Source organism: Suricata suricatta, chromosome 10 (genome assembly GCF_006229205.1).
Source record: "Suricata suricatta isolate VVHF042 chromosome 10, meerkat_22Aug2017_6uvM2_HiC, whole genome shotgun sequence".
Taxonomy (NCBI): Eukaryota; Metazoa; Chordata; class Mammalia; order Carnivora; family Herpestidae; genus Suricata; species Suricata suricatta.
In genome coordinates this window covers 23,108,708-23,134,223 of record NC_043709.1, presented here as the reverse complement: position 1 = coordinate 23,134,223, position 25,516 = coordinate 23,108,708, and the positions used below count along the sequence as shown (strand labels likewise).

The 25,516-nt window shown below is 37.3% G+C and overlaps 1 protein-coding gene across 3 annotated transcripts in view; it reads left to right on the top strand.

Annotated features, from left to right (window-relative positions):
• Positions 1 to 12,478, top strand: part of NEDD1 (NEDD1 gamma-tubulin ring complex targeting factor) — a 53,267-nt gene extending 40,789 nt beyond the window's left edge. For all 3 annotated transcript variants that reach the window (XM_029954777.1, XM_029954775.1, XM_029954776.1), the window contains exons 12-15: positions 107 to 260; positions 1,162 to 1,318; positions 7,817 to 7,883; positions 8,398 to 12,478. In XM_029954777.1, the coding sequence (XP_029810637.1) occupies positions 107 to 260; positions 1,162 to 1,318; positions 7,817 to 7,883; positions 8,398 to 8,502 (483 nt within the window). In that variant the 3' untranslated portion in view covers positions 8,503 to 12,478. The remainder of the gene's footprint in view (positions 1 to 106; positions 261 to 1,161; positions 1,319 to 7,816; positions 7,884 to 8,397) is intronic.
• The last annotated feature ends 13,038 nt before the right edge of the window (positions 12,479 to 25,516 follow it).

Below are 25,516 nucleotides of genomic sequence, written 5' to 3'. Positions count from 1 at the left end.
TTTTCCTGACCCTACCTACAAGGAAAAAGAAAAGTAGGTACAAATTACATGTATAATAAGGGTAAAACCAAAATTTATATATGAATTTTTTATTTTAAATGTGAAGTTTGCAAAGTTGATCCCTGGTGCTGAAACTGGAAATCTGAATACCTCTCCACCATCTAACCAAACAAGAAGTCCTGAGAAATTTGAAAAGGCAGAGAAAGAAATCGAAGCCCCGTTAATATATGAACCCCCAGTCAATGGAACCTCAGCTCCAAGTAAGTACCTAAAACTCCCTGAGGTTTGAAAGTGTGGAGTTGAAAACTCCCACTATTCAACTTGAAAAGGATAAATAAATAGAGTGATCATAGGCTAAGAAAGGTAAAGGAATGTAAAATTTACAACACTTCTCTACAGTGACTCTTAGTAAAGGACAGTGACATATATATGTATGGTTAAACTCAGTGACGCTGATTTGATACTTCTTTGCTGTGAATTTTATTTTCAATCTAATATGTGAGGGTCTTGATCTAATACAATACAAATAAGAATATAACGTAGGACCTTTGGAAATGAGTCATTAACTACCTGAAATTGTCTTTTTGTCTCCCTCCATCTTAAAGCCTTATGTAGGGTTGATGCCATAGAACCTAAAAACTTGATCACATTTAATGGGATATTCATTTTATTTATAAGAGTTATCTATAGAAAACAACTCTTTGTACGGAAGAAACTCTTTTATAGATATATTTCACTTTAAAGTTTTTGTGGATGGATTGTATTAGCGTAAACTCTGGGGCTTTGCTTGTAGCAGTACTTTACTCCTATATTCCTTCTGTTTATGTTTAATAGACCTGGTTTATCTAGTTTGTGGTGCAGCATGTCACATTCATCTTTTGTAAGAGGAAATGGTTTTGAGATTCTTCAAGATTAATCCCTCTGTCATATGTTCTTATATTAGACAGTTGGCAGTTTATATAGATAGATAAATGACTATTAGAAATAATGTCATAGAAAGTTTCTAAGATTTGTATTCCAGACAGTGAGTTTTTCTAAATGTCACAGGAACACTGTTCTTTACCTGTTTTTCCAGTCATCTCATGCCAAATTTTATTTACAAATGTTTGATATCTCTTAGTTTAAGATGACTATTAACATTTTCTCCATTTTTTATTTTAGATCCAAAGATAGCATCCTCTGTCACTGCTGGAGTTGCCAGTTCACTGTCAGAAAAAATAGCTGATACCATTGGAAATAATCGGCCAAATGCACCATTGACATCTGTTCAAATCCGGTTTATTCAAAATATGATACAGGAGACATTGGATGATTTCAGGTAGTAATTGAGAAATTGCTCTTTCTATCTAGATATTAACTGGCTTTTTTATTAGGTATAAAACCAAAATCATAAGTAATATTGGTGGTTGCTACTTCTGCCCAGGTTTTAGGGTCCATAAAACCATAGAAAACATGATGAGTTTTGTTGATCTTGCTGCACTGAATTTATTGACTATCAGCCAGGAAAAGGCATATTTGCCTACGGCAATTATTAGATGACTTGGCAAGGCAGTCTAGCAGGCAAGCTGCCATCATGGATTTTTTTTTATCTTCAAAATGTGGACAGGAGCTCCTGGGTGGTTCAGTTGGCTAAGCATTGACTTCACCTCAGGTCATGATCTCATGGTTCATGAGTTTGAGCCCCGCATCGGGCTCTCTGCTGTCACCACAGAATGCCCTTCAGATCCTCTGTCTCCCTCTCCTTCTGCCCCTCCCCTATTTGCACACGTGTGTACTCACGTCTCTCTCTCTCTCTCTCTCTCTCTCAAAATTAAACATACATTAAAAAATGTGGACAGATTCTGGTAAGGTCAGATGGTATTCTTGCAGTATTTATAGATTACCTGTTAAGTATGCTATGTGTACTAATAAGAGAAAGAATTTTTTGAAGGAATTCTGAATTTTTTTCTAGCTTTATTTACTTTTGAGAGAGAGAGAGAAAGAGAGTACATGCATAGGGGAGGGATAGAGAGAGATGGAGCAAGAGAATTCTAAGCAGTCTCATATGGGGCTCGAACCCACAAACTGTGAGATCATGACCTGAGCGGAAATCAAGAATCAGAGGCTTGACTGACTGAGGCACCCCACGTACCCCCTGAATATTTTCAAACAATGCATCAGAATATAAGAGTGAATTAAAATTTATTTTGCATGGATCTGTTGTTGTCTTCTCATCCTTTGAATTTTGAACACTATAGAATGTGTTCTATGATGTTAGTCCCTTTTACCTGTCATTACAATATATATCAGAAGCTATTTTGAATTATTAGACTCTTTTGTGGTATTTGCCCCTGTTTCTGACCTGTAGTTAGTGTTTTAGCTCTGATTTGGAATATCTTGAACAAGAATATTAGAGATGATATATAGTTTTTAGTGGTGCATGTTTCTTTTTCATGTTAAAATGTTTTGAAAAAATATTTTTAAATGTTAACACATAAATTTTTAAAGGAAAATCATCATTTTTGACATTTACAATGTGCCTAGAATCTGTACTGGATACTAAGGATACAAAAAGAATGATCTGGCCACAAAGACCTTATAGCTTAATGGGGGTAGGTACAGTGTGTCCCATTATGATGTGTGTTTCTTTAATGTCAATTAATTCATTTGTGATTGGTAAATAGGACAGTGATGACAATATGATGGGGAAATTTTGTTGGTTCGCTTAAAGGCTACCAAAACCAAGTATATGAACCCAGCTGAAGGCAGCAAACCACCCGTCAGTGCCTGTCTCTTCCTATACTCTTCCTCTTAACCTGGTATGGCTGTGTGCTCTGTGTTAGGAAGGACTGACTTTGCGAGATTCCCCATCTTCGGGTATATTATTCTCGCCTCCTTGTTTGACAGCTCCAATCCTTTATTTTTTTCCTTACCCCTTTTATCAAGCAGCAATGACTATTTTTTAAGGTAAAGTCTTTAATTATTCAGTATTTAAACTCTGCTAGTATTTTTACTGGGGTTTAATTGTTTTTACATGGTTGAAAACATTTTGAGTAATCTGCTCCAATCCTTTTTCCTTAAGTCCTGTTACTTTTTTCTTCTTTCCCTTTCTTTTTTTCTTTGTTTTAGTTTTATTGTGGTAATAACACTGCAATGAGATTTACTCTGTTAATAAATTTCAGATGTACAGAGGCGCCTGAGTGGCTCAGTCGGTTAAGCGTCTGACGGGCTCAGATCATGATCTCACGGTTCATGAGTTCACACTCCGCCTCAGGCTCTGCAACAGTGCAGATCCTGCTTGGGATTCTCTCTCTCCCCCCGTGTCTCTCTGTCCCTCCTCTGCCTGCCTGCCTCTCTCTCTCTCTCTCTCCCTCTCTCTCTCTCAAAAATAAATAAATAAACTTAAATTTAGCTGTATAATACAGTATTGCTAACTATAGGCACAATGTTGTATAGCAGATCTCTAGAAGTTACCCATTTTGTATAACTGACTTTTTATATTTACATTTGGAAACTTCCTGTTTCCCTTTCTTCCCAGCCTCTGATATCCACAATTTTGTTCTTTACTTCCATGAATTTGACTATCTTAGGGATCTCGTATAAGTGGAATCATGCAGTATTTCTCCTTCGTATGTGTACACACACACAAACACTATGTTTTAAAAAATCTGGTCATGTCATTTTCAATACACAATTTTGAAGAATATGAGGATTTTCAGGAATATGAGTATGTGGCAGAACAGCAGAGTTGTCTCAGTACAGCTGACTTGAATATAATGTGAGTAAAGCAGTGCTGGAAAGGGAGAAAGCTCTTACGCTGGCGCAGACTGAGCAAGATGGCACTGCCCTGCCTTCAGCTTTCAGCCTGTCTTGCTTGCCTGCACCTGGAGAGTAGGGGTGAGGTGGGGCCTCTCCACTCTCCTGCCCCTCCGTCAACGATAGGCAGCTTTGGCTTGGGACTCCGTGAGCGCCTGGAGTGGCTCAGAGGATTTCTGTAAATTCACCTGCTCTGACTTCAGCAAGTCTTGTGCAGCACACCTTACCGGGGAGGGACAGGGGGGCGAGGTGTGGCGGGCTTCTGTCAGCTGTTCAGCGTCAGCTGTGGAGGCTGCCTTCTCCGCAGGGGCCTAGAGGGCTTACTCTCACTTGTTGCCCCCCTTAGTCTTCACAGACCTTATGCATCTTTGTCCCTCGGCTCTGCCCCTACTGGTTTACGGAAGCCCTGTGCAAAGTTGATGCATGAATGGGGACTTTGTGTCTAGGACTGCTTGGGATTCTGAACTGCTGAGCCAGTCCTCACTTGCCTCCAGAAATCTATACAGATTTCAGCTTGCTCTCCTTGCCCTGTCAACGGCAGCTGTCTCCCTCCCCACTGCAACGTGGGAGGATGAAAACGATCGCGGGTCTCTCATTTTCTGGAGTTGGGTGCATTTAGAGTTCTTTGCACTCTCAAGTTGAATTTAAGCATGTATGATATGATAGTTTTTCTGGCTTGTCCTCCTCACCAGAGTTGGAGAGGTTACATCCTAAGCTGAAGTCTGTGGCTCTATCTTTATTGTCTTTTTAGGAGATTTAAGTTTCTTCCTGCGAGAAGATCACTTTGTTCAATTTCCTGCTGGCTTTCAGGTTTCTTGGGGCTAGTGTATTTCTGGTTTGCCTTTATTCCTACTGCTTAGTCTGTGCCCTTCTAGGATGTCAGCTGAACGTCTGAGGTATTCACGCGGCCTTTTTACCCTGGTGGGTCCTGCACTTTAGCATCCATTTTCCCAGCATCACAAGGTCACCAAAATATTCCTCTCCTCTAGCTGCTACTTTTGTGTTTGATTTCCTGCCATCTAACCCAGGACAGACAGAGCTTACGGGTCAATAGGTGTCGTGATGGGAGAGTGCAGTTCTAGGTTTACTTCTCTGCAGATACCCCTTTCCAGGCTCTGGGACCTTAAAACCTTGGCTGTCCTGGCCGTCCCCAGCCTAGCACACTTCTACCCAGTGAGACTCTCTCAAGTTCCAGGCCACTGCTCTCACAGCTTCTTTTCCCACATGGGAGTATCAGCGCGTCCCCCAGAGGGAGAGGCAGAGGTGAAGGTAGGCCTTCCCTTTTAGACTTCCCTCCCTATAAGACCACGGCTCCTCAAATCCTGGCAACCTTTGTGGTTCTCTGATGTGATGACACAGCCTTTGTCATAATTGAAAGCAGAGAGAATTTTAAAAATGTATAGTTGTAACAAAAAAAGTAAGTACTTAAGAATAAATCTAACCAAAGAGGGTAAAAATGTTTGTAGAAAAACATTTAAAAATTTATTAGAAAGCATTAACATTTAAATAAGTGGAAAGATATTACAAAGATATCAGTTCTTCTAAATTAGTCTATAGATTGAGTAAAATTTCACTCCAGCTGGGTATTTTGGAAGACAATGATAAGATGATTTCAAAGTTTATGTGAAAGAAGAAAGATCCAGGAATAACCAAGACACTCTAGAGAAGAACAAGGTTGAAGGGGACTTTGTTTGTCAGATGATAAGCTTAATTATTAAGCTATAATTAAAATAGTGTAGCATTAGCACAGGGTGGACAAATTGCCCAAAAGAAATCACATAGACCAGAAAAAAAAAACAAACCTGTTCATACATAGAAATGCAATATATGGCAAAAGAAAAGTATTGGTCCCTATTCCTGGCTATTAAAATGAATCAATTTCACCCAGAGTAAAAGTTTAAAGAGTAAAATATTAGGCCTTGTAAGACAGTTTATATATGACTTCAAGGCAGGGAAGCTATCAAAACATAAGAGGCTACACTACTTGTGAAAATAGATTGGTAAATTTGATTCTGTTAATAGGTCAGTAACTAGAGAACATTATAACTGTCCATCACAAGACACCATTAACAAAGTGACAGGACAAAAATCTATCTTCAGTACTCATCTAACCAACAAAGAATCAGGCTATGTTAAGAACTCTTAGAAATAAAGAAGAAAAAAAAGACACTCGATAGAAAAGCAAGATTAGAAGACCTGGACAAGCATTTCATGGAGGAGGAGTGGTCTGTGAACACAAGGTGAGATGTGAGTCCTATGATCAGTCAGAGAACTGAGAATGCAGTGGGACACTATTGCACACCCATTAGAAGGGAGACTGTTGGGCAGAGTCTGAAGAGACCAAGTCTTGATGTGGATGGAGAGCAAGACGAATTCTCTCACATGGATGATGAGCATGTCCACGGGTATCACCACTTCAGAAAATAATTTGCCTTATTTTGTAACACTGCACAAGTGTAGGTCTGATCATAACCTTTAACTCAGCCTATCTACTGTTGGATCTACAGAAATTGGCACATGTGGATTGAGAGAGACATACATGATAGCTTATAACAATATTATAACAGTAAAATCTTGAAAACAGTCTGAACATCAATTGACAGGAGAATGTATACATCAATAGAAATCAGTGAATCATAGATATATAGAATATGAATGTTGAAAACATAGTATTGGGTTATTTTTTAAATGTACACTACTTAGGACTGTGTAGGATGTGGTATTTTTGTAATACTCCAAACCAAACTCAATGAAAATATATTGACTGTGTATTCTCTGTTGTACAGATGTTTTTGTTGTTGTTGTTTTTAAAAACTGATTCTTTGCTTAAACAAAATTCATCAGAGAAGTGACTTCTTTCTTGGGCTTCTCCTAAGTTAGGTGATGGAATCAGAGAGGAGGATACGGGAAGCTTCTCTGATTTTGGTAACGTTCTAGCTCATAAGTTGTGCAGCAGGTGACTGAATGATCCTTTTATTATTCTACTTCATAATTTTCATGTATTTTTTTGTAAGCCTGAATTAATTGCATTTTATTGGGTAAACTATTATAATCGCCCAAATAACCTTTTTTTATTCTACTGGAAATATTTTTTAATAGCTAAACATTGATAATAGTTAAAACATTATAACCTAGTAAATTATCTGTTTGTATTTCATTGTAATATAAACCTCTGTCTGTCTTTAATGGTTATTTCTATATTAAGGAATGTAGTACAATGAGAGTTCTGGAGGTAGATGGCCTGGGTTTATATACTAGTTCCACCACTTACTGGTGGTTTGATTGGGTAAGTTTAAAAAAAAAAATTTTTTTTTTAACATTTATTCATTTTTGAGAGAGAGACAGAGTATGAGTAGGGGAGGGGCAGAGAGAGAGGGAGACAGAATCAGAAAACAGACTCCAGGCTCTGAGCTGTCAGCACAGGGCTTGATCCCATGAGTCACGGTGAGATCATGACCTGAGCTGAAGGTGGACACTTAAGGGACTAAACCACCCAGGCGCCCCAGATTGGATAAGTTTTAACTGCTCTGTGACTCAGTTCCTTCATTGGTAAAATGGAAGTAATAATTTCATCTAACTGTAAAGATTAAATGAGTTCTTCCATTTAAGACACAAGAAACAGGGGCGCTTGGGTGGCTCAGTCAGTTGAGCATCACTCTTGATTTTGGCTCAGGCCATGATCCCAGGGCTGTGGGATTGAGCCCCATGTCGGGCTCTGTGCTGAGCGTGGAGTCTGCTTAAGATTCTCTCTCCCTCTCTCCCTCTCCCTCTTGCTCCCTCCCTCACTCTCTCTTTCTGCTCACATGCTCACTCTTTCTCTCTCTCACAAATATAAAAATAAAATGAAGCACAAGAAACAGTGCCTAGTACATAATAAATAAACTTAGATGAATTAGTATTATTAATTTTATTTCTAACATCCAATCATTGAAACAAGGAGAAAATGCTAGCCAGTTTCCTGAACAATCTAGAATTGGCAAAACCATTATAATTTTAACAAGTATTTTACATTCTTCCCTAGAGAAGCATGCCATAGGGACATTGTGAATTTACAAGTGGAGATGATTAAACAGTTTCACATGCAATTGGTATGTATGACATATTTTAAATAAGTGTAGAGTTTTGGGTCTAAAAAATGTCCATTAAAGGGTGATATATTTTTACTTTATTATATCTAGTTGTTAGAATAAACAAAGAGAAATTTAAAAAATTTAATGAGTAAAATAGACTTTAACTGGTCACTCTTTAACCTATAATAGTTAAGGCTACTTTTCCACAGCTATTTATTTATTTATTTATTTATTTATTTATTTATTTATTTAAACAATCTAAAAGCTTCCCACTTTTCCACAGCTATTTATTTATTTATTTGAATAAACTAAAAGCTTCCCACATGTACAAATATAAACCTTCCAAATATTTAACTTTCACCAATGATCTTTCATTTATATTAACAAAGTAGTAAGGTAAGTAAGTAAGTACAAGAAATATCATTTAGCTAGTTAATTGAACATGACAGAAATGATAGCTGAAAGTATGTAAAACAGCTTGCCAAATAAATGAAATACCAATGATTCAAAAAGCATTTTTCCCCTTTTCTAGAATGAAATGCACTCTTTGCTGGAAAGATACTCAGTGAATGAAGGTTTAGTGGCTGAAATTGAAAGACTGCGGGAAGAAAACAAAAGACTGCGGGCCCACTTTTGAAAGTTCAGTGGATACCTTAATGTTTGTAATTAGGGAAGCTTCTGGCAACACAACTGCATGGAATCAGTATTGTTTTTATGGCCTTCAGGAAAAAAAGGTTTTTTTCAAGTAAAATGGTGATGGGACTTTACACCAACCACTATTTCATCTTCTGTCAAAAATATTTATATTTTTATATTAAAAACTACATGTCATCTGTCTAATAGGAAAGTCAACAGTATCTTTATTTTCTGAAAGCTTTAGCTACACACTAAGTGCCCTTTTTCATAAGAAAAGAAAATTGTGCAAAAAAAAAATGGGTTGTATGTTTTTTAATCACCTTTTTTTAACAGATAATATTTTTGATTGATTGACAGTTGCCTTCCAAATTTTTTTGGATGTTTGAAGGTTAAAGAGTTTTGATATGCCTTCTATTTTTATGGTGAAAATTTTAAAATGGCAATTGGTGTTGCTAAGCAATTGACTAGTAAAATACAATGTTGGTTAGTAATTATTTTGTTAACTTGATAAAGTCAAGTGTGACTATTATTTATTACTTGTACATTTCATAAGAAAATTCTGGGAATTTTGAATTACACAGATTACATTATATATCTATTTGCACCTATGTTAGTGTTTTGTACTTCTGACAAATTTCTACTCCTGTTTGGTACTTTTTAGTTAATTTTACTTTACTTATGAAAATATTTAGGGGTTTGTTTATAAGCCTCAGCGCTGCGTATCTACCGATTATCTCATGAATTAATAACATGCAAAGTTATTCTGTAAAGTTTCAAACAACATGATTCAACCTATAATCAGTGAAAATGTTATATTAGATGCTAAGTATTACAGTATTAGTCCTATTTCCTTCCCTTCCAAATGAGAAGTGTAGATTATTTTGTTTTGTGGTTTATATCATTAACTTTCTCTAATTCTTTGTGTGCTGTGTGTAATTTTTTTTTATTATTGACCTTACCGTAAAATTAAAAAGGTTGTCAAAAGAATTGGCCCCTCTTTGCGAGCGGTGGATGTATCCATCTGCCTGCCCTGATCTGCAGTGTTAGTCACCGAAGACGGGGGGCTGCAGGCTGGCTAACCTTCTTACAGCCTCTTCTCTTCTCCCAGAGAGGTAAGCTGTGCACCTTGTACACAGCACGCCTGCCCAATTTGGACTTCTGAGATAAATATTTACTAAAATAATAAAGAATTCTAGCTAGCTTACTAATTTCATGGTTTTTCCAAGCGATGGAAATTTTAAGGATATATTTAATAAGTGTAAACATACTAATAATTACTTCAAGAAATAAAAACAGAAATATTACTTTTTCCCAGTGTGGCTCAGAGAATACGTTTGTGTTGAAGTATAAAGGGGTGCTAATATGATCTTTCTTTCCTGAAAGATTATTGAAAGCATTATGATTTGTAACAAGTTTCCTTCTATATCATTATCAAATAGGTTTAGAAAACATAAAAGTGTGTTTTGCTTACATGTTATAATTAAATCCACTAATATTTTCCTATTGCTATTTTCTATAAATGCACATAATGTGTATTAAAAGAGGTGGGATAAATAGAACAATTTTAGTAACTTTATGTGTATAGATAAAACATTTTTATCATGGAATTTAAAAGATAAGTACAAACAAATAAAATTTTTATATGATAAAAATGGGAAATGTGAAATTGAACTTATGCCTCTGGTCAAAATGGAATAATAGGGATTGGATTTACCCATTTGAAAAATTTTAAACACAAAATATATGAGGTAGTCTTTAAATATCAGATATTAGGCAGCACAGAACAATGTTCACTGAGAGAGGGAAACAAATGAGAATCCAGAAACTCACCCAAGTATAAGAAATAAAACTATACCAAAACCCATCAGAATCAAATTCCTTAAAGCTTGTGGCAAAGGAAAATTCTTAAGGCTGCTAAAGTTAAGAGACACAGAGGAACAAAGATATGAATGCCAGAATGAAGTTAGCATCTTTAAATTACTGAAAGAACAAGACTCAACTTTAAATTCTCTACCTGGGAAAATATCTTTCAATAATGAAAATGAAGTAAAAACTGTTTCAGACCTCAAAATGCCGAAAGAATTCATCAGAAGCAGACTTGGCTCTACAGGAAATGTTAAAGAATACTTTTAGTCAGAAGGAAAATGGTACCAGTTGGAAACTTAGTTCTATGCAGAGTAAAAGTAATAGAGGACCAAAAATGGTAAACGTGTGAACAAATGTGACTTTTTTTCATTTTAAATTATCCTTAAAGGCTAATTAATGATTTAAGGCAAAAACAGTGACAGGATGTTGTGTGGTTAACATGTAAAGTGAAATGTTTAAGAACAGGATCAAGAACAGGAGGGAAGAGTAAGTATAGTCTGCGCTCCAAGGTCCTTAACACTAACTGTGAGATAGTACAGTGTCACTCAAAAGAAGACTGATAAATTAAGAATGTATAGTGTAAACCCTAAAGCAACCATAAAAAGAAAAGTCAGAACTAATAAACCAACAAAAATGAGAAAATGTAGTCATAAAAACAATCCAAACGAAGGAAGGGAAGAAAAGAAGCAATGAATGGGCCAAATAGAAAATAAAACAGTAAGATGTTAGATTCAAACAGCAATATCAGTAATTGCATTAAGTGTAAATTGTCAGTTATCCTGATCAGATTGAGTTTTTTAGTCCAACTATATATTGAATCCATGAAATCTTTAAATATAAAGATAAATGGCTTAAGTATAAAAAAAAAGTATATTGAACTTAATGCAAATGAAAACATAATCAAAATTTATGGGATTCAGCTAAAGCAGTACTTACAGGAAAATTTATATCATTGAATGTCTATATTAGAAAAGGAAAGGATTCAAATCAAGGACTTCAGCTTCCACGTTAAGCTACAAAAATAATAGCAAGTGAAACTCAAGCAAATGAAAGGGAAGAGGAGTAGAGAAGAAATCAATGCAATAGGAAATAAAATCCATTGAGAAAGTGAAACTGAAAGCTAACTCTCTGAGATCAACAAAATTGATAAATCTTAGACTGATGAAAAGGAGGGAGATAAATGATATCACTATGGATTTTATAGGTATTTCTGACAGAAAATGCCAAATTTATGCTGGTGAACTCTTAAAACTATGTAAAGAGGAAAATATCCAATTCTCAACAGATAAGCCCAGGAATTGGAAGAGGGGATAATTCCCCACTCCTTTGAGGCTAGCATTCCTCTGATCCCCAAATCACAAGAAACGGCAAGCCAATAGTTAACACAGTTACAAATGTTGTAAATGAAATTTAGCAGTCTGAATTTAGCATTATGTCAGAAGGATAATATATGACCTAGTGAAGTTTATGTGAATGAAAATTTGGGCTAACATTAGAAAAATAATGTAATTTACTCTATTAATAGACTAATAGAGAATAGAAAATCATTATCACCTCAATAAATGCAAAAAGGGCATTTGACAAAACCCAACATTCATTTCCAACAAAAACTCTTAAAATAAAATAGAACTTCCTCAGCTTGATAAAGGGCATCTTAAAAACTTGCAGCTAACTTCGTACTTAATGGTGAAAGGCTAAATGCTTTTCTCTAAGATCAGAGACAAAGCAAGGATGCCCACAATCCTCTTCTTTTAAACATTGTGTTGGAGTTTCTGACTAAAACAATTAGGCAAGAAGAAGAAAAATTATAAAGGGAGAAGTAACATCTCTTCACACATGACATTGGGCTCTACAGAAAACCTATGGAATACATAGAAATTCTAAAAATACATGAGTAACAAGATTACTGTATACATGGTCAATATACAAAAACCAATTGTGTTTATATATACTAACAATAAATTGAAATGAAAAATCAATACTATTTATATTAGCATCAAAAAATATGACATACTTAGGTATAAATTTGATAAAGCTATGCAAGACCTATATACTGAATTCTATAAAACATTACTGTGAGAAAACCTAAATAAACAGATGTCATTCATAGATTTGAGGGCTCAGTGTTGTTAAATGTCAGTTCTTTTCATGTGATTCACAGATTCAGTACAATCCCAATAAAAATTTTAGCAGAAACTTTTTCTCTTCAGCTATGTCTAATTCACTGTACACCTAATCTGGTAAGTATTTGATATCACCTGTTTCATTTTTCAGCTTAAAATTTCCAATTCCTTTTTTTTTTTTAGTTTCTAATTCTCTGTGGAAATCTTATCATTTAATTCCTTAAATGTATTCATTTTAGTTATTTTAAAGTCTGTGTCTGATAACTTTTAATATCTGAATATCCTATGGATTTGTTTCCATTTTACTTTATTTCTCTCAGTTTTTGGTCACATTGTGCCTTCTGGACTTCTTGAGTATTTCTTTACTGAGTGATTGACATTGTTAAAAAAAATTGGAGAAATACTCAGTCTCCGAATGCTATTATCTTTCAGAGGTTTATTTTTCACTGTTGCAGGCAGCTAGGGATGAGATGATTCCAAGTTGAGTTTTAAGTCCCTGTTTTATTCTTATTTTTGTGGTGTAATCCTCCAGAGTTTTAACCAAACCCTTGGGGTTCCATTGAGGTCTATCTTACTTGGCAAGTCATGACGTCTTAATTTTTGTCTCTCCAATTCTGTAGATCTTTTCAGAGTTCTGCTTCTTACCTTATTGATGTTTAGACATACTATTTTGCAGTTGAAGTTAACAGAATGCCAGACAAGTTAGCATTGTAGATAATCACTTTTTCTTATCTCAAATATTTCTAGTGAATAGTTATGTATTGAGCTATTGAGTTCCACCTTCTTATCTTAGGTAAATGGAGCTCTTAAAGACTACACTGATACAAAGATGTATGCTAGATTTGCTATTTATAGGAAAATCAAGGGTGTGGGTATAGAAACTGTCATGAACCTCTGAGAATAAAAAGGGTTTCTAGACCAAGAATTCTCAAAATGTGGTTTGGTGATCCCTGGGAATCTCCATGATCCTTTTGGGGTCTCATGAGATCAAATTATTTTCATAATAGTACTAAGGTGTTGTCTTTTTTGCTCTTATTTTCTTTCTGGAGAAGAGGTTACATGTATCATTTCCCTGATATTTAATGGGATGGGCACTTGTGCGTCTTGTACTTTCTAGAATTTTCTAAGGTAAACTCTTTGGAGTCCTCAATAATTTTTAATAGTATAAAAGAGACTGAGACAGAAAATGGAGACCCTGGGAGTATGCCTTTTCCACTGGAAAAAAGGACATTTATGAAGCTTAAGAGCATGGTCCCACATTAGTCAAGTGTGCTTAGTAGCAGTAATTAAGAGTGAGAGAAAAGCATCTCTAGAAAAGAATTGTGGGTGTGACTTCTGGCTTTTAGCACAGAGTAGATTGTGGAATCAAATACTCAGAAATTCACAAATTGTTTTAGATAGTTGAATTAGCAAAAGCACTGCCATCTAGGACTAAAAGATTGGAGCTTTTCAAAAGTATTTTTTAAGTTACTAAGAAAGTCGCTTGGTTGTTAAAATGGCATATGTCCCAAAGCCTTTTTCAGAAGTAGTTGAGGAGAAGTATGAAAAAGGAAAGACATCTCAAAAAACAGAGTCAAAACCAGTAGAGAATTATGGATGGGGGAGGCACTCCCAGGGATCAGAACCCAGATCTCAGCCAGACACATTCTCCATCCACAGAGCAACAGGTGCCTGGTGGGATTTCGCAATTGCTGAGAGCCTCCCGTTCTTCTTCAAGGGGAGTGTTTATTGCAGTTATCCTGCCCCATCTTCATCACTGTTTTTATAATGTGTGTGTGTGTGTGTGTGTGTGTGTGTGTGTGTGTGTGTGTGTGTGTGTGTGTGTGTGATGGGGTGGGGTCGGGGCAGGTAGCTCATTCTTTTGTTTGGTATCTCTGAACAAAGAGCAACTGTTGTTCTTTTCTAAATGAGATACATCTGGATCTAATGGAGGTTACAAGATCCTAAACTTGGAATGTGATGCTGTCGTTGGATGTGGTTTTTGAGAATCCATTGGTGGATGTGAGTGTGAGTATATATTATGTTTGGGAGGAACATGAGTAACTATGGCCCAGAGGGAGAGTGTGATATATTGCGTTATCAACACCACTCCTCCTGTTTTCCTGTGTTTTGCCATTTGACCTTGCAGTTCCTACAGTAAAGAGGTGTTTTCCCCATTTTGTGACTTGGGGTTTGGCCATGTGGCCAATAAAGCAGAAGTAATGGCGTACCAGTTTCAAGCCTAAGTTTTAAGAGGTCTTGTGTGTTACCACCTTGTACTTCTTGAAGTACACCTCTTGCACTTCTAGTGTGGACGTTAAACACACACACATGCACACACACATGAAAACTGCCTGGGCAGCCCAGCTGACCTTCAGATCCATGAGCATAAATACTGCCATCGTATGCCATTCAGAGTGTGTTATTTTTTATGCAGCAATAGGTAACTGATAAACTTCTTGACTCATCTTTGTTCCAGCTGCTGTGATTTTAGAGCTTCTGTATACCTTGCTGAGACTTTCCTAAGAGCCTCCTGACTAGGCTTTTTGTCTTCCTCTATTGCTTCTTGTCTGCTGTGTTTTCCTTGGTTATATTTGTTTCTACCCAAAAGGCAAATCTAATTGTCCATAGGAAAAAAAGGCGTGGTTTGGTGTGGCATCTTGGTCCCTCCTTGAAGACTTGTCTCTTGCCTTTCCACACACCCTGCCCCTGACTTTCCAGTCTCTGGTCCCAGAGAGAGCCCACGGTTCCTTCCACCTGACAAGCGCCGAAGGATCCTTCAGCACCCTTCTCACATGCCACCTCTTTTGTGGCATTTTCCCATGACCTAAAAGCAATCATGTTCTTATCTGTCCACCTGAAAGTTCATTTTCTACCACTATTATAAATCTTACATAGAATGGGCATGATTTTGTCTCCAGGTTTCTCTCCTCAGTGGGCAGAGGCCATTTCTTAATCCTCTCTGTGGACGCAACATCTAATATCATGCCCTGACCTCTGTAGAGGTTCAATATCATTTCTAATTTTATCATTGAACAATGGAATCCATGTAGGGATTCTTATCAATTATGAATGTATGGTGTTTGTTATGTTTGCAATAAACTGGAGAAATGATTAACCATAATTCTTCCCTCCTCACACATGTCAAATAATAGCAGTTATAGTAGTGGAATAAATTTATGAACATATAAAAATAATAATAATGGCTGGAGATAGTTGATGTGCCCTTGATGTAGATATTGTGGGTCCTTTTGAAGTGAAGTCTGACAACCAACTCACTTGAAATTAAAATGTCAAAAATCAATTATGCTTCATTTTCCATTCTGACAAATTAAACTTTTCAAAATTTATTTGAAGCACATCTTATGTCAAAAGACACCCACTCTATTATTTGAATACTAGTGAAATGAGAAAACATTTTATTTCTCATTTTTAAAATGATCATACTAAATCTTTATCCACCAAAATCAGACTGCAAATTATCTGAATGTCTAAATGTTGCAATAGTTATTGAGCTCTCTTTGAATTACAAAGTTACTGACTTTGGCAAAGAAAAAAGTTGTCTAACAGGAGGAGATGCCGTACCTTGAGCCACATCGGGAGATGGTGCAAAGTGTGGATAGGTGGGTGGGGCAGATCAGGAAAGGTTTGTTAAGACATGGCCAAGAGTTGAGAGTTCATCCAGGAAACAGAGAGATGTATGCCTATAGATTATGGAATGAAAGGAGTGACTTTCTCAGTTTGTACCCTTGTTGGACTGTGCAAGACACTTAAACGTGGCCACCATCTTCAGGTTTGTTAGGTAAATGTACCTGACATTTCATTTTGAACATAGGCTTGTTTTTTTAAGTTAAAAAAGGGATTAACAGGTCCTTTGAATGTAAATATAAGGTGATTTGGGTAGGTCTATAGGCTGTTTCAGATCTGAAAGTTTGACTTGTCAGCGGTTTCTTTTAGGATTGGTGGTAGATAAAAGTCTTGGGCATTTTCTCCTTGTCTGGGCAACTAATTCCCACAGAAGATTCCATTCAAACCTGTATTTCAGTAGAAGTGTTCTAACCAACACAGCTCACTTTTGCTCCTTTGTCTCAATTTTTAAATAATTTATTCTCTCTTTCAGAGAGCTGTAGTCACTTATGTGCTGAGCACTGGGCATCATATTGAGGAGCACAATCATTGAGTAGAAAAGAAAGATATCTAAATTGGATAATCATGTGGTAAACACGGGGAATGAATATATGCGCAGGGCGTTAGCTGTAACCTAGGAGGTAGAGTGGGATCTGAGAAGCCTTCTTAGAGGTCAAAGACCTGAGCTGAGGATTAAAGATGAGTAGAAATATCCCTGCTGCAGACGGAGGAGGAATTGCCTTCCAGGCAGGAAACTGGAAAGAGCGAGCACAGGACCTGCAAGGACCAGGCAGGGAGACAGGATGTAGGTGGCAGGTATTAGCACAGTTGGGATCACCAAGAGCCGTTGGTGCATGCCAAGGCACTAGGATTTTCTTTTGAGGAGGGAGAGGAACAAATAAAGGGTTTGTTTGTTTTTTTTAGTTTATTTATTTTTGAGACAGAGAGAGACAGAACACGAGTTGGGGGGGGGGCAGAGAGAGAGGGAGACACAATTTGAAGCAAGTTCCAGGCTCTGAGCTGTCAGCACAGAACCTGACACGGGGCGGCTTGAACCTACGAACTGAGAGATCATGACCTGAGCCGAAGTTGGACCCTTAACCGACTGAGGCACCCAGGCGGCCCTAAAGGGTTTTAATCAGGGATTTGACACATTTAGAAAGATGATTCTGACCACTGTGAGGGGGATATTTTCAGAGGAATAGACCAGAGACAGTGATGTCTTACTCTGGCTGCTATAACAGAATGCCATGACCAGGTGGCTTAGAAACAACTGAATATATTTTCACAGTTCTGGAGGCTGGGAAGTCTCAGATCAAGGTGCTGGCAGATTTGATATCTGGCGGGGTGCCTCTGGCTCACAGATAGCTATCCACAAAGACTCTCTATGTCCTCACATGGCCAGAGGGGTGAGGGATTTCTTTGGGGCCTTTTTTTTTATAAGGACATTAATCCCATTCATGAGGGCTCTGCCCTCAAGACCTAATACTGTCAAAGGCTCGACTTTCTAATACCATTACCTTGGACTTTAGGATTTCAAAGCATATGGATTTGGGGAGGACATGAACATTCAGACCATAACAGATGTCAGTTAGGAGACTGCTAAGTAGTCCAGGTAAGAAATACGGAAGGCCTGAACAATTGAAAGATTGAAGGTGAAATAATCAAAGCACAATCAAAGATAGTGTATGTAAACTGGAATGCATCTAGGAGCTACCTGTTAAAAACTAGATGGACTATTGGTTTGAGAAGAAGACTTTCTATATTTAATAATTATCCCATTAGCCCTAGTTTTCAAGAGTATAAACATTAAAGGTATGAACAGAAATTTAATAGTTTCCAACATCTAATAATTGAGCTTTCTCCCCTTTGTTAACTTGTAGATGTGAGTTACTATGATTTATTTTTGAATACTAACTCGTCTATTTTATTTGGGGGTAAATTCTACATGGTTAGGGAGGATTAATTGTTTTAACTACTGTTGCATCTATTTCCCTGGCATATTATTTCAGAGTTTTCATTCTATATTCATAAACAGTATAGGTTTCTAATTACCCTTGCCAGGTTTTTGTATAGGGAATATGTTAGCTTCTTAACAAAATAATGCAAAATTAAATGATATATATTTTAAAAATGATGCTATAAAATTATATTTTATACCACAATATTTATTATGCTACTTGTGAGTTTATTTTATAAGATGAACAGCACTTTGTGCCATTTTATATAACTTGAAGCATAATATTTTCATTTTAAATTATTATAGAGACTCTGAATCCCTCCTTTGCTCTTATTATATAAAAATTGACCATATCAGTCTTGGTAATGACTCATTTGATGCTGGGTCATCAACTGCCTCTTATAAAATTATTCCTATGGGAAGATACTGACTCAAGTAGCAGAGGCAAGGAAGGGACTGTGTGTTGTATCCTAAGTGTGCTTTCCCGTTTGTTTCCTGGTGGTGGTGCGTTGGTCCTCCAAGCTGCTATGTTTCTGCATTTGTTTTGTCCTTCATCTGAAAGCTGGTTCATTAGCTGCCAAAGAAACTGGTAAGGATGAAAGGCTGCACAGCCAAGTTGCATATCGTGTCGTAAAGTGGAGCAAGTCTGACTGAGGCTTTACTTGTCACTTCGCTTCATTGGGGAGTTGGCTAGAAATACATTTCAATTCTGTTCTAACTGGTGTATTCTTTCAGTTATACCTTTAGATATTTAAGCTGTTTCATCAAAAGTGTAAAACCACAGGACAGCAACTACAAAAGCATCTTTGCTAAGTTAAAGTTTATATTAGTTTTCTATTTCTGTATAACTAATTACCACAATTTAGCAGCTTCAAACAACCACATTTGTTATCACACAATTCCTCTGGGTCAGGAGTTGGGCATAGCACAATTGGGTCCTCTGCTCCCTGTCCTGTAGAGCTGCCGTCAAGGTATAGGCTAGTGCTGCGTTCTTATCCAAATGCTCGAATGGGGAAGAACTCAGTTCCCAAATCATTAAGCTTGTTGGTAGAATTCATTTCCTTGTGGCTGCATGACAGGTTCTAGCTTTTTGCTGACCATCAACTGCAGGCTACCAAAAGTTCCTTTTTGGCTTCTCCAACATGGCTGGTTACTTCATCTTCTTACCAGTGAGGTTTCTTGCTTCAGAGAGCATCCAGTCTCTCTTTTGTAGGATTTCACCTGAATAAGTCAGCCACTTTCTCCCTCAACCTGAATATCTCCCTCTTAATTAGTCAAAATGAACTGATTAAGGATCTTAATTATGTTAACAAAATTTTTTCACTTTGCCATATTGTTTTGGCTCAAAGTAACTCACAAGTTCCACCCACACTCAAGGGCAAGGGATTATACAAGATTATATAGCAAGGAGTAGGGTTCACTGGGGCCCCCCCCAAAATCTTTCCACCAAGAGATTTCTCTTACAATACAGTTCTCATGTTAGTGTTTTGTTAGGAAGTTACACTTTCTAATAAACTGAGAGAAAGGGACAGTTGCTCAAGGCTATGCTTGTCTGCTACGTCCACAATATAAAAGCCTGGGCTGTTGTTTGGACACCTTACCTTTTGCTCTCATCCTATTCCCAAGCGCTACGTACCAGACAACTTGGCCACTTGCTTCTTTCAAACATACCACCCTCCTTCATCAGGACTTACCATTGTATACATGCTTGTCCCTAAAAACTTCTTGCTTCCACTTTTACTCATCTTTCAAGACCTAGCTATAATTATATATTCTGTAGTGGAGCTTTGATGACTTTTTAAGGAAAAGAAACCTTCTGTTCCATGCTAATTTGTAGAAGTACTTTTCATATGAACTTTTATCTGAGGTTCTATTTGTTTATGGGCTTGTCTCTTTGCTTTCTTTGTATCAGGAATCACAACTTTCTCTGTTCTTTATCTTTATTCCTGCATCTCCAGCGCAGGACTTGACACATAACAGGTACTTTACAAATTGAATGAATGAGCAAAGGATGTAAATGGGCTATGATAATAACAAAATAATTGTAGAAAAAAATTAAGAAGAAATAGAACAACAGTGTGAACAGAACACAGTGACAGAATTTTTACAGGGTTTTAATTAAGAATATGAGGATGGGAATCTAAAGGAGAATAGTTGTGAATAAGTCTACAAGGGTCAGATGAGGAGAGTCTTGAAATTTCCAGGCTAGAAAATCTGGACTTCATGGAGCTTTAAATCTAGTGGGAAACAGACCTAAATAATCTCACAGATGCCTACTTTCAAATTGTGAAAAGTTCCACAAAGGAAATGTATAATATGCTATAGTAATTAGCAAGGAGATCTGAATTAGTAGAGGTCACTTAAATAAGTGAGACCTGAAGTCTGGGTAGGAGTTACTTATCTGAAGTTTCAGAAGTGGTATATAATCAGGCTGGAGAGGAAATTCAGAATCGTCTTGCGACCCTTGCAGACCACATTACTGTTTGGGTCTTTATGCCATGAATAAAAGGAAGAAACAGAAAATTTTTTAATAAGGTGGGCTTGGAATGGGGGTAGGAAAGTGAGAGAGACAGGATTTCATTTGGTTTATTTAAAAAAGATCCCTGAAAAGTAGACTAAAAGAATACAAGAATGGATGCAGGGGTCTGAGTCTAGTTAGGAGACCTTCTAACTGTGCAGGGATTAGGCCATAGTAATTTGATCGGGGGAATGGCAGAGGAGGTTGAAAGGACTGGACAGGTTCTAAATTTATTGTGGAGACTCAGTTGATAGGAATTGGATATGGAGAGTGAAGGGGAGGGAAATGTTTTTAGCTTCCATGGCTCAATGAATAATGGTGCCCAGAAAGAACAGTGGAATATGAATAAACTTGGGGAAGTTGGAAACCATCAGGTCTGCTTTGGAAATGTGAGGGTGGATATGTTGAATGACCTGATGGATACATATGGGTCTTGAGCTTAGAGGAGAAATCTGTGTTAAAGATAGGAAGAATTTTCACGTATCTATGGTCAACTTATTTTTGACAAAGGGGCCAAGACCATTCAATGGGGGAAAGAACAATCTCTTCAACAAATGGTGGTGGGACAACTGGATATCTACATGCAAAAGAATGAAATTAAACTGTCACCTCACATCACTAACAAAAGTTAACTCAAAATGGAAACTCAAACAACATAAATTTAAGAGCTAAAACTTTAATTTTTCTTAATGTTTATTTATTTTTGAGAGAGAGAGAGAGAGAGTACAAGCAGGGGAAGGGCAGAGAGAAAAGGAGACACAGAATCAGAAGCAGGCTCCAGGTTTTGAGCTGTCAGCACAGAACCCAATGTGGGGCTCAAACTCATGGACTGCTAGATCATGACCTGAGCTGAAGTCAGATGCTTAACTGAATGAGCCACCCAGGCGCCCCAAGAGCTAAAACTTTAAAGCTCTAAAAGAAAGCACAGGGGAAAATATTCATGCTTTGGATTCAGTAATAATTTCTTTTTTAAAAAATGATTTCTTAAATATGACACCAAAGAAAAAGAAATCACAGAAAAGAATAATCTGGACTTAAAGTTAAAAATATTTTTGCATCAACACTATCAAGAGAGTAAAAAGTCAACCTACAGAATGGGAGAATATATTTGCAAAATATATAGCTATTAAGTATTCAGAATACATAAATACCTCCTACAATTCAACAACAACAAAAAGACAACCTGATTTAAAAATGAGGAAAGGACTAGAGTAGATATTATTTTCCCCAAAGAAGGTACATGAAAAGGTGCTCAACGTCATTGGTCATTAGGCAAACACAAATCAAAACCATAAAGAGATAGGATGGCCATAAATAAAAAAAAAATAAGTGTAGTCAAGGATGTGAAGAAATTAGAACTTTCATATGTTGCTGTTGGGAATATAACACGGTGCAGCCATTATGGAGAATACTTCGGCACTTCCTTGGTAAGTGACACATAGAAACTGTGAAATTTAAGAAACAAAACCGATGAACATAGGGGAAGGGAAGAAAAAGTAAGATAAAAACACAGATAAATAAAGTAAATACAGAGAATAAACAGGGTTGCTGGTGGGGTATTGGGTGGAGGATTGGGCTAAATGGATGATGGCCACTAAGGAGGACACTTGTTGGGATGAGCACTGGATGTTATATGTAAGTGATGAATCACTAAACTCTACTCGTGAATCTGTTATTACACTATAAGTTAAGTAACTTGGATTTAAATAAAATTTAAAAAATACAAAACAAATCAACCCCCCCAAAAAAAGGAAAAAAGAGAAATACAATATGACCCATTCCACCCTATGTCTATATCCAAAAGAAATGAAAGAAAGTATTGAAGCAAAAACATGTCCTCTAATGTTCATAACAACATTATTCATAATAGCTAAAAGATGACAACAACCTGAATGTCCACTGGTAGATGAATGGTAAATAAAATGTGGCATTCCATACAGTGGAATATTTTTGAGCCATAAAGAAGAATGAAGAACTGATGCATGCTACATGAATCTTGAAAACATAATGCTAAATGAAAGAAGCCAGACACAAAAGACCACATGTTGTTAAGATTCCATTTACATGGAATGTGTAGAATACGCAAGTCCGTAATGACACAAAGCAGATCAGTGGTTGCCAGGGGTTAAGGCGGAAACGGGGAGTGACTACTTAACGGGTCAGGTAATCATAGTGATGGAGGTGCAATGTTGTGAATGTCCTGCATGCCATTAAATTGTACACTTTAAGGTAGTAAACATCGTACATGTATATTTTATCTCAGTTCAACAAATAGATAATGGTACTTGTTGGCATCTAGATGTTAATGAATGCCTTGAAAGGATGGGGGTCACCTAAGGAGAAGGTATAGAATGAGAGGTGTTCTAATACTTTGACTGACAGGGAGAGGAGAGTGCTTCAGTCCTAGAGGCTGAAAAGCAGCAGCTGGAGGTGGGAGAGGAAACAGGACAGTGTGGTGTCATCATGAAGGTAATGAAGTGCTGCTGAAGTTCACCGGGAGGTGTTGAAAGCTTTACAACGGTGATGGGATCAAAGCTTTTCCTTCGGAAAATTCGTCTGGCAGTTGCGAGCAAGGAAGATTGGAGGAGAGCCTGGAAGGAAAGGAGGCAGTTAAGATCTATTCTCATGGGCATAGGTTGGATTTGCACAGGCTCCGAGCCATGGAAGAATTTGACAGCATGCTGGGTTTGGCTGGGCTCTTACAGCTTGGTGGTTTGGACATTAGAAGTTTTATTTATAGGAAGGTAAGGGTTTAATATTTCTCAGACCAGTGTGTGGGCCATTTTGAGCTGGACTATTTCTTAGACTTGTAAGGTCTTTTAGGCATAGTAAAATGGTCGATGCGGAATTTTTTCATATACATGAAATTTCAAATTTCAAAAGTCTCCTCCATTTTAGAGATTACTCTATGCTTTATTAGTGTTTTAAGTTATATAGACCTCTATCTGCACCCTTTTAGATTTTTCCTTTCATGTAGCAAAACCATGCAGTCATAGGGCTAAATGTCACCTTGGAGATCACTGATCTCCTTTTGGCTTTTCTAAAACTGATGTGAGTCCTGGAGAGTCTCCCTCCATGTATTAGTCGTGTAGCCGTCATTAGGGGCTTTTCTCTGTCTCTTGGTTTCCCCTCCTGTCGTTTTACTGACAGCTTGTCAGTGTTGTTAGCAGAGATGTCAGAATGTAGCACGTATTTCATTTACTAACAAAGTACATCTTGGAGTGCCTGGGTGGCTTGGTTGGTTAGGCGTCCGGCTTCCAGCTTCAGCTCAGGTCATGATCTCACGGTTCGTGTGTTCAAGCCCCGCTTCGGGCTCTGTGCCAAGAGCTAGCTCAGAGCCTGGAGTCTGCTTCGGATTCTGTGTCTCCTTCTCTTTCTGACCCTCCCCTGCTAGTGCTGTCTCTCTGTCTCTCAAAAAAAAAAAAAAATTTTTTTTTAAAGTACATCTTAAGCACCTACTATGTGAGAGTTACTATTTTAGGTTGTAGAAAAGAAGAAAATAGATGAGCCATGACCCCCAAATTTTCTACTTTGAGGATAGTGTTTCATTAGTTTCTGGTACTCTTTTTGATATCACCATGGCATGATTGTTTTGTTGGCTGCAGTCAAAAAAAAGTAAATAACATTACTTTTATGCACATATATATATTTACACATATGTACACATAAATATACACATATAAAACTCAGAGGTTTGTGGATTTTGGAATCTCAGGTAAAGGAATGTTTGCTTGTTTATAAACAAGATGAACAATGGGGCGCCTGGGTGGCTCAGTTGGTAAAGCATCTGACTTCAGCTCAGGTCACGATCTCACAGTTTGTGGGTTTGAGCCCCACATCAGACTCTGCTGACAGCTCAGAGCCTGGAGCCTGCTTTAGATGCTGTGTCTCCACCTCTCTCTGCCCCTCCCCTGCTTGTACACTGTCTCTCTCAAAAATTAATAAACATTAAAAAAAAATAAGAGGAACAAGATGTAGTGTCTCCCTCAAAGGACACAGATGCTTCTTGTTTTGTCCATTTGGCCTTTTTCTGTTTGTTCTAAGCCAGCACAAATGTGTTTAGATTAGGAAAAAACTTGGGGCAGGATGGAAGTGCCTTATTGATTGAATAATTGAGAAGTCTAACAGACAGATATCGGACAGTGGTCTATATATTATGCACATATATATATACATATATATGGCTCAGGGAGAAGAGTGTAGAATAAAGCCCCCAAGGAAAGAAGCTATGCATTTCAGTATTAGTCAATCCCGGAGTTACTGTTTATAGTTCATACAGGACAGTGTAACTTGCTGTGGATCAGGCAACAAATTCCTCCAAATACAGTACTCCCTTCTCAAAGCTATTGATACTATTCTTTGAGACACCGGCTGCTTTGGCCGTTGTTCTGAACTTACGAATTTTCATTTTGTCCTGGTGTTTATCAATCTGATGTTTGATCTGATGTCTGCCTATTTTGTGTCAAGCAAGCATACTGTTACCCTCAATACCTCTTTGGAATGATGGAGCTTTCATCCTGTGGTTCTCAACAGCATCGTTGGCTAACTCAGAGCCTATCTTACTCAGAGATTAAGCACTTACTTATTCAATAAATTTATTCATTCAATTTATCCCATTACTAGAAGTCCATGGTCTATCATCTGAAATCGTTGGGGTTTAATAATTTATGATTTTTTAATTAATACAGAATTTATACACCTTATATAGTCTGATGCTTCTGGCAGAGTCTGCACCAGCACCCTGTGATCACACACATTAGCAGCTCTTTAGCAAACAGAAGAATAGTCACATTAAGTATGACGAGGAAGGACTAAGAATAGCCTCATGCCCATGCAGGTCATGTCTGTTTTGTCACCAAATGAGCTACAGAAGGAATTTTGTTTTCAGGGGTTTGTGGGTCTTCTGAATCTTAGATATGGGAACGTTTGTGTGTCTACGAAC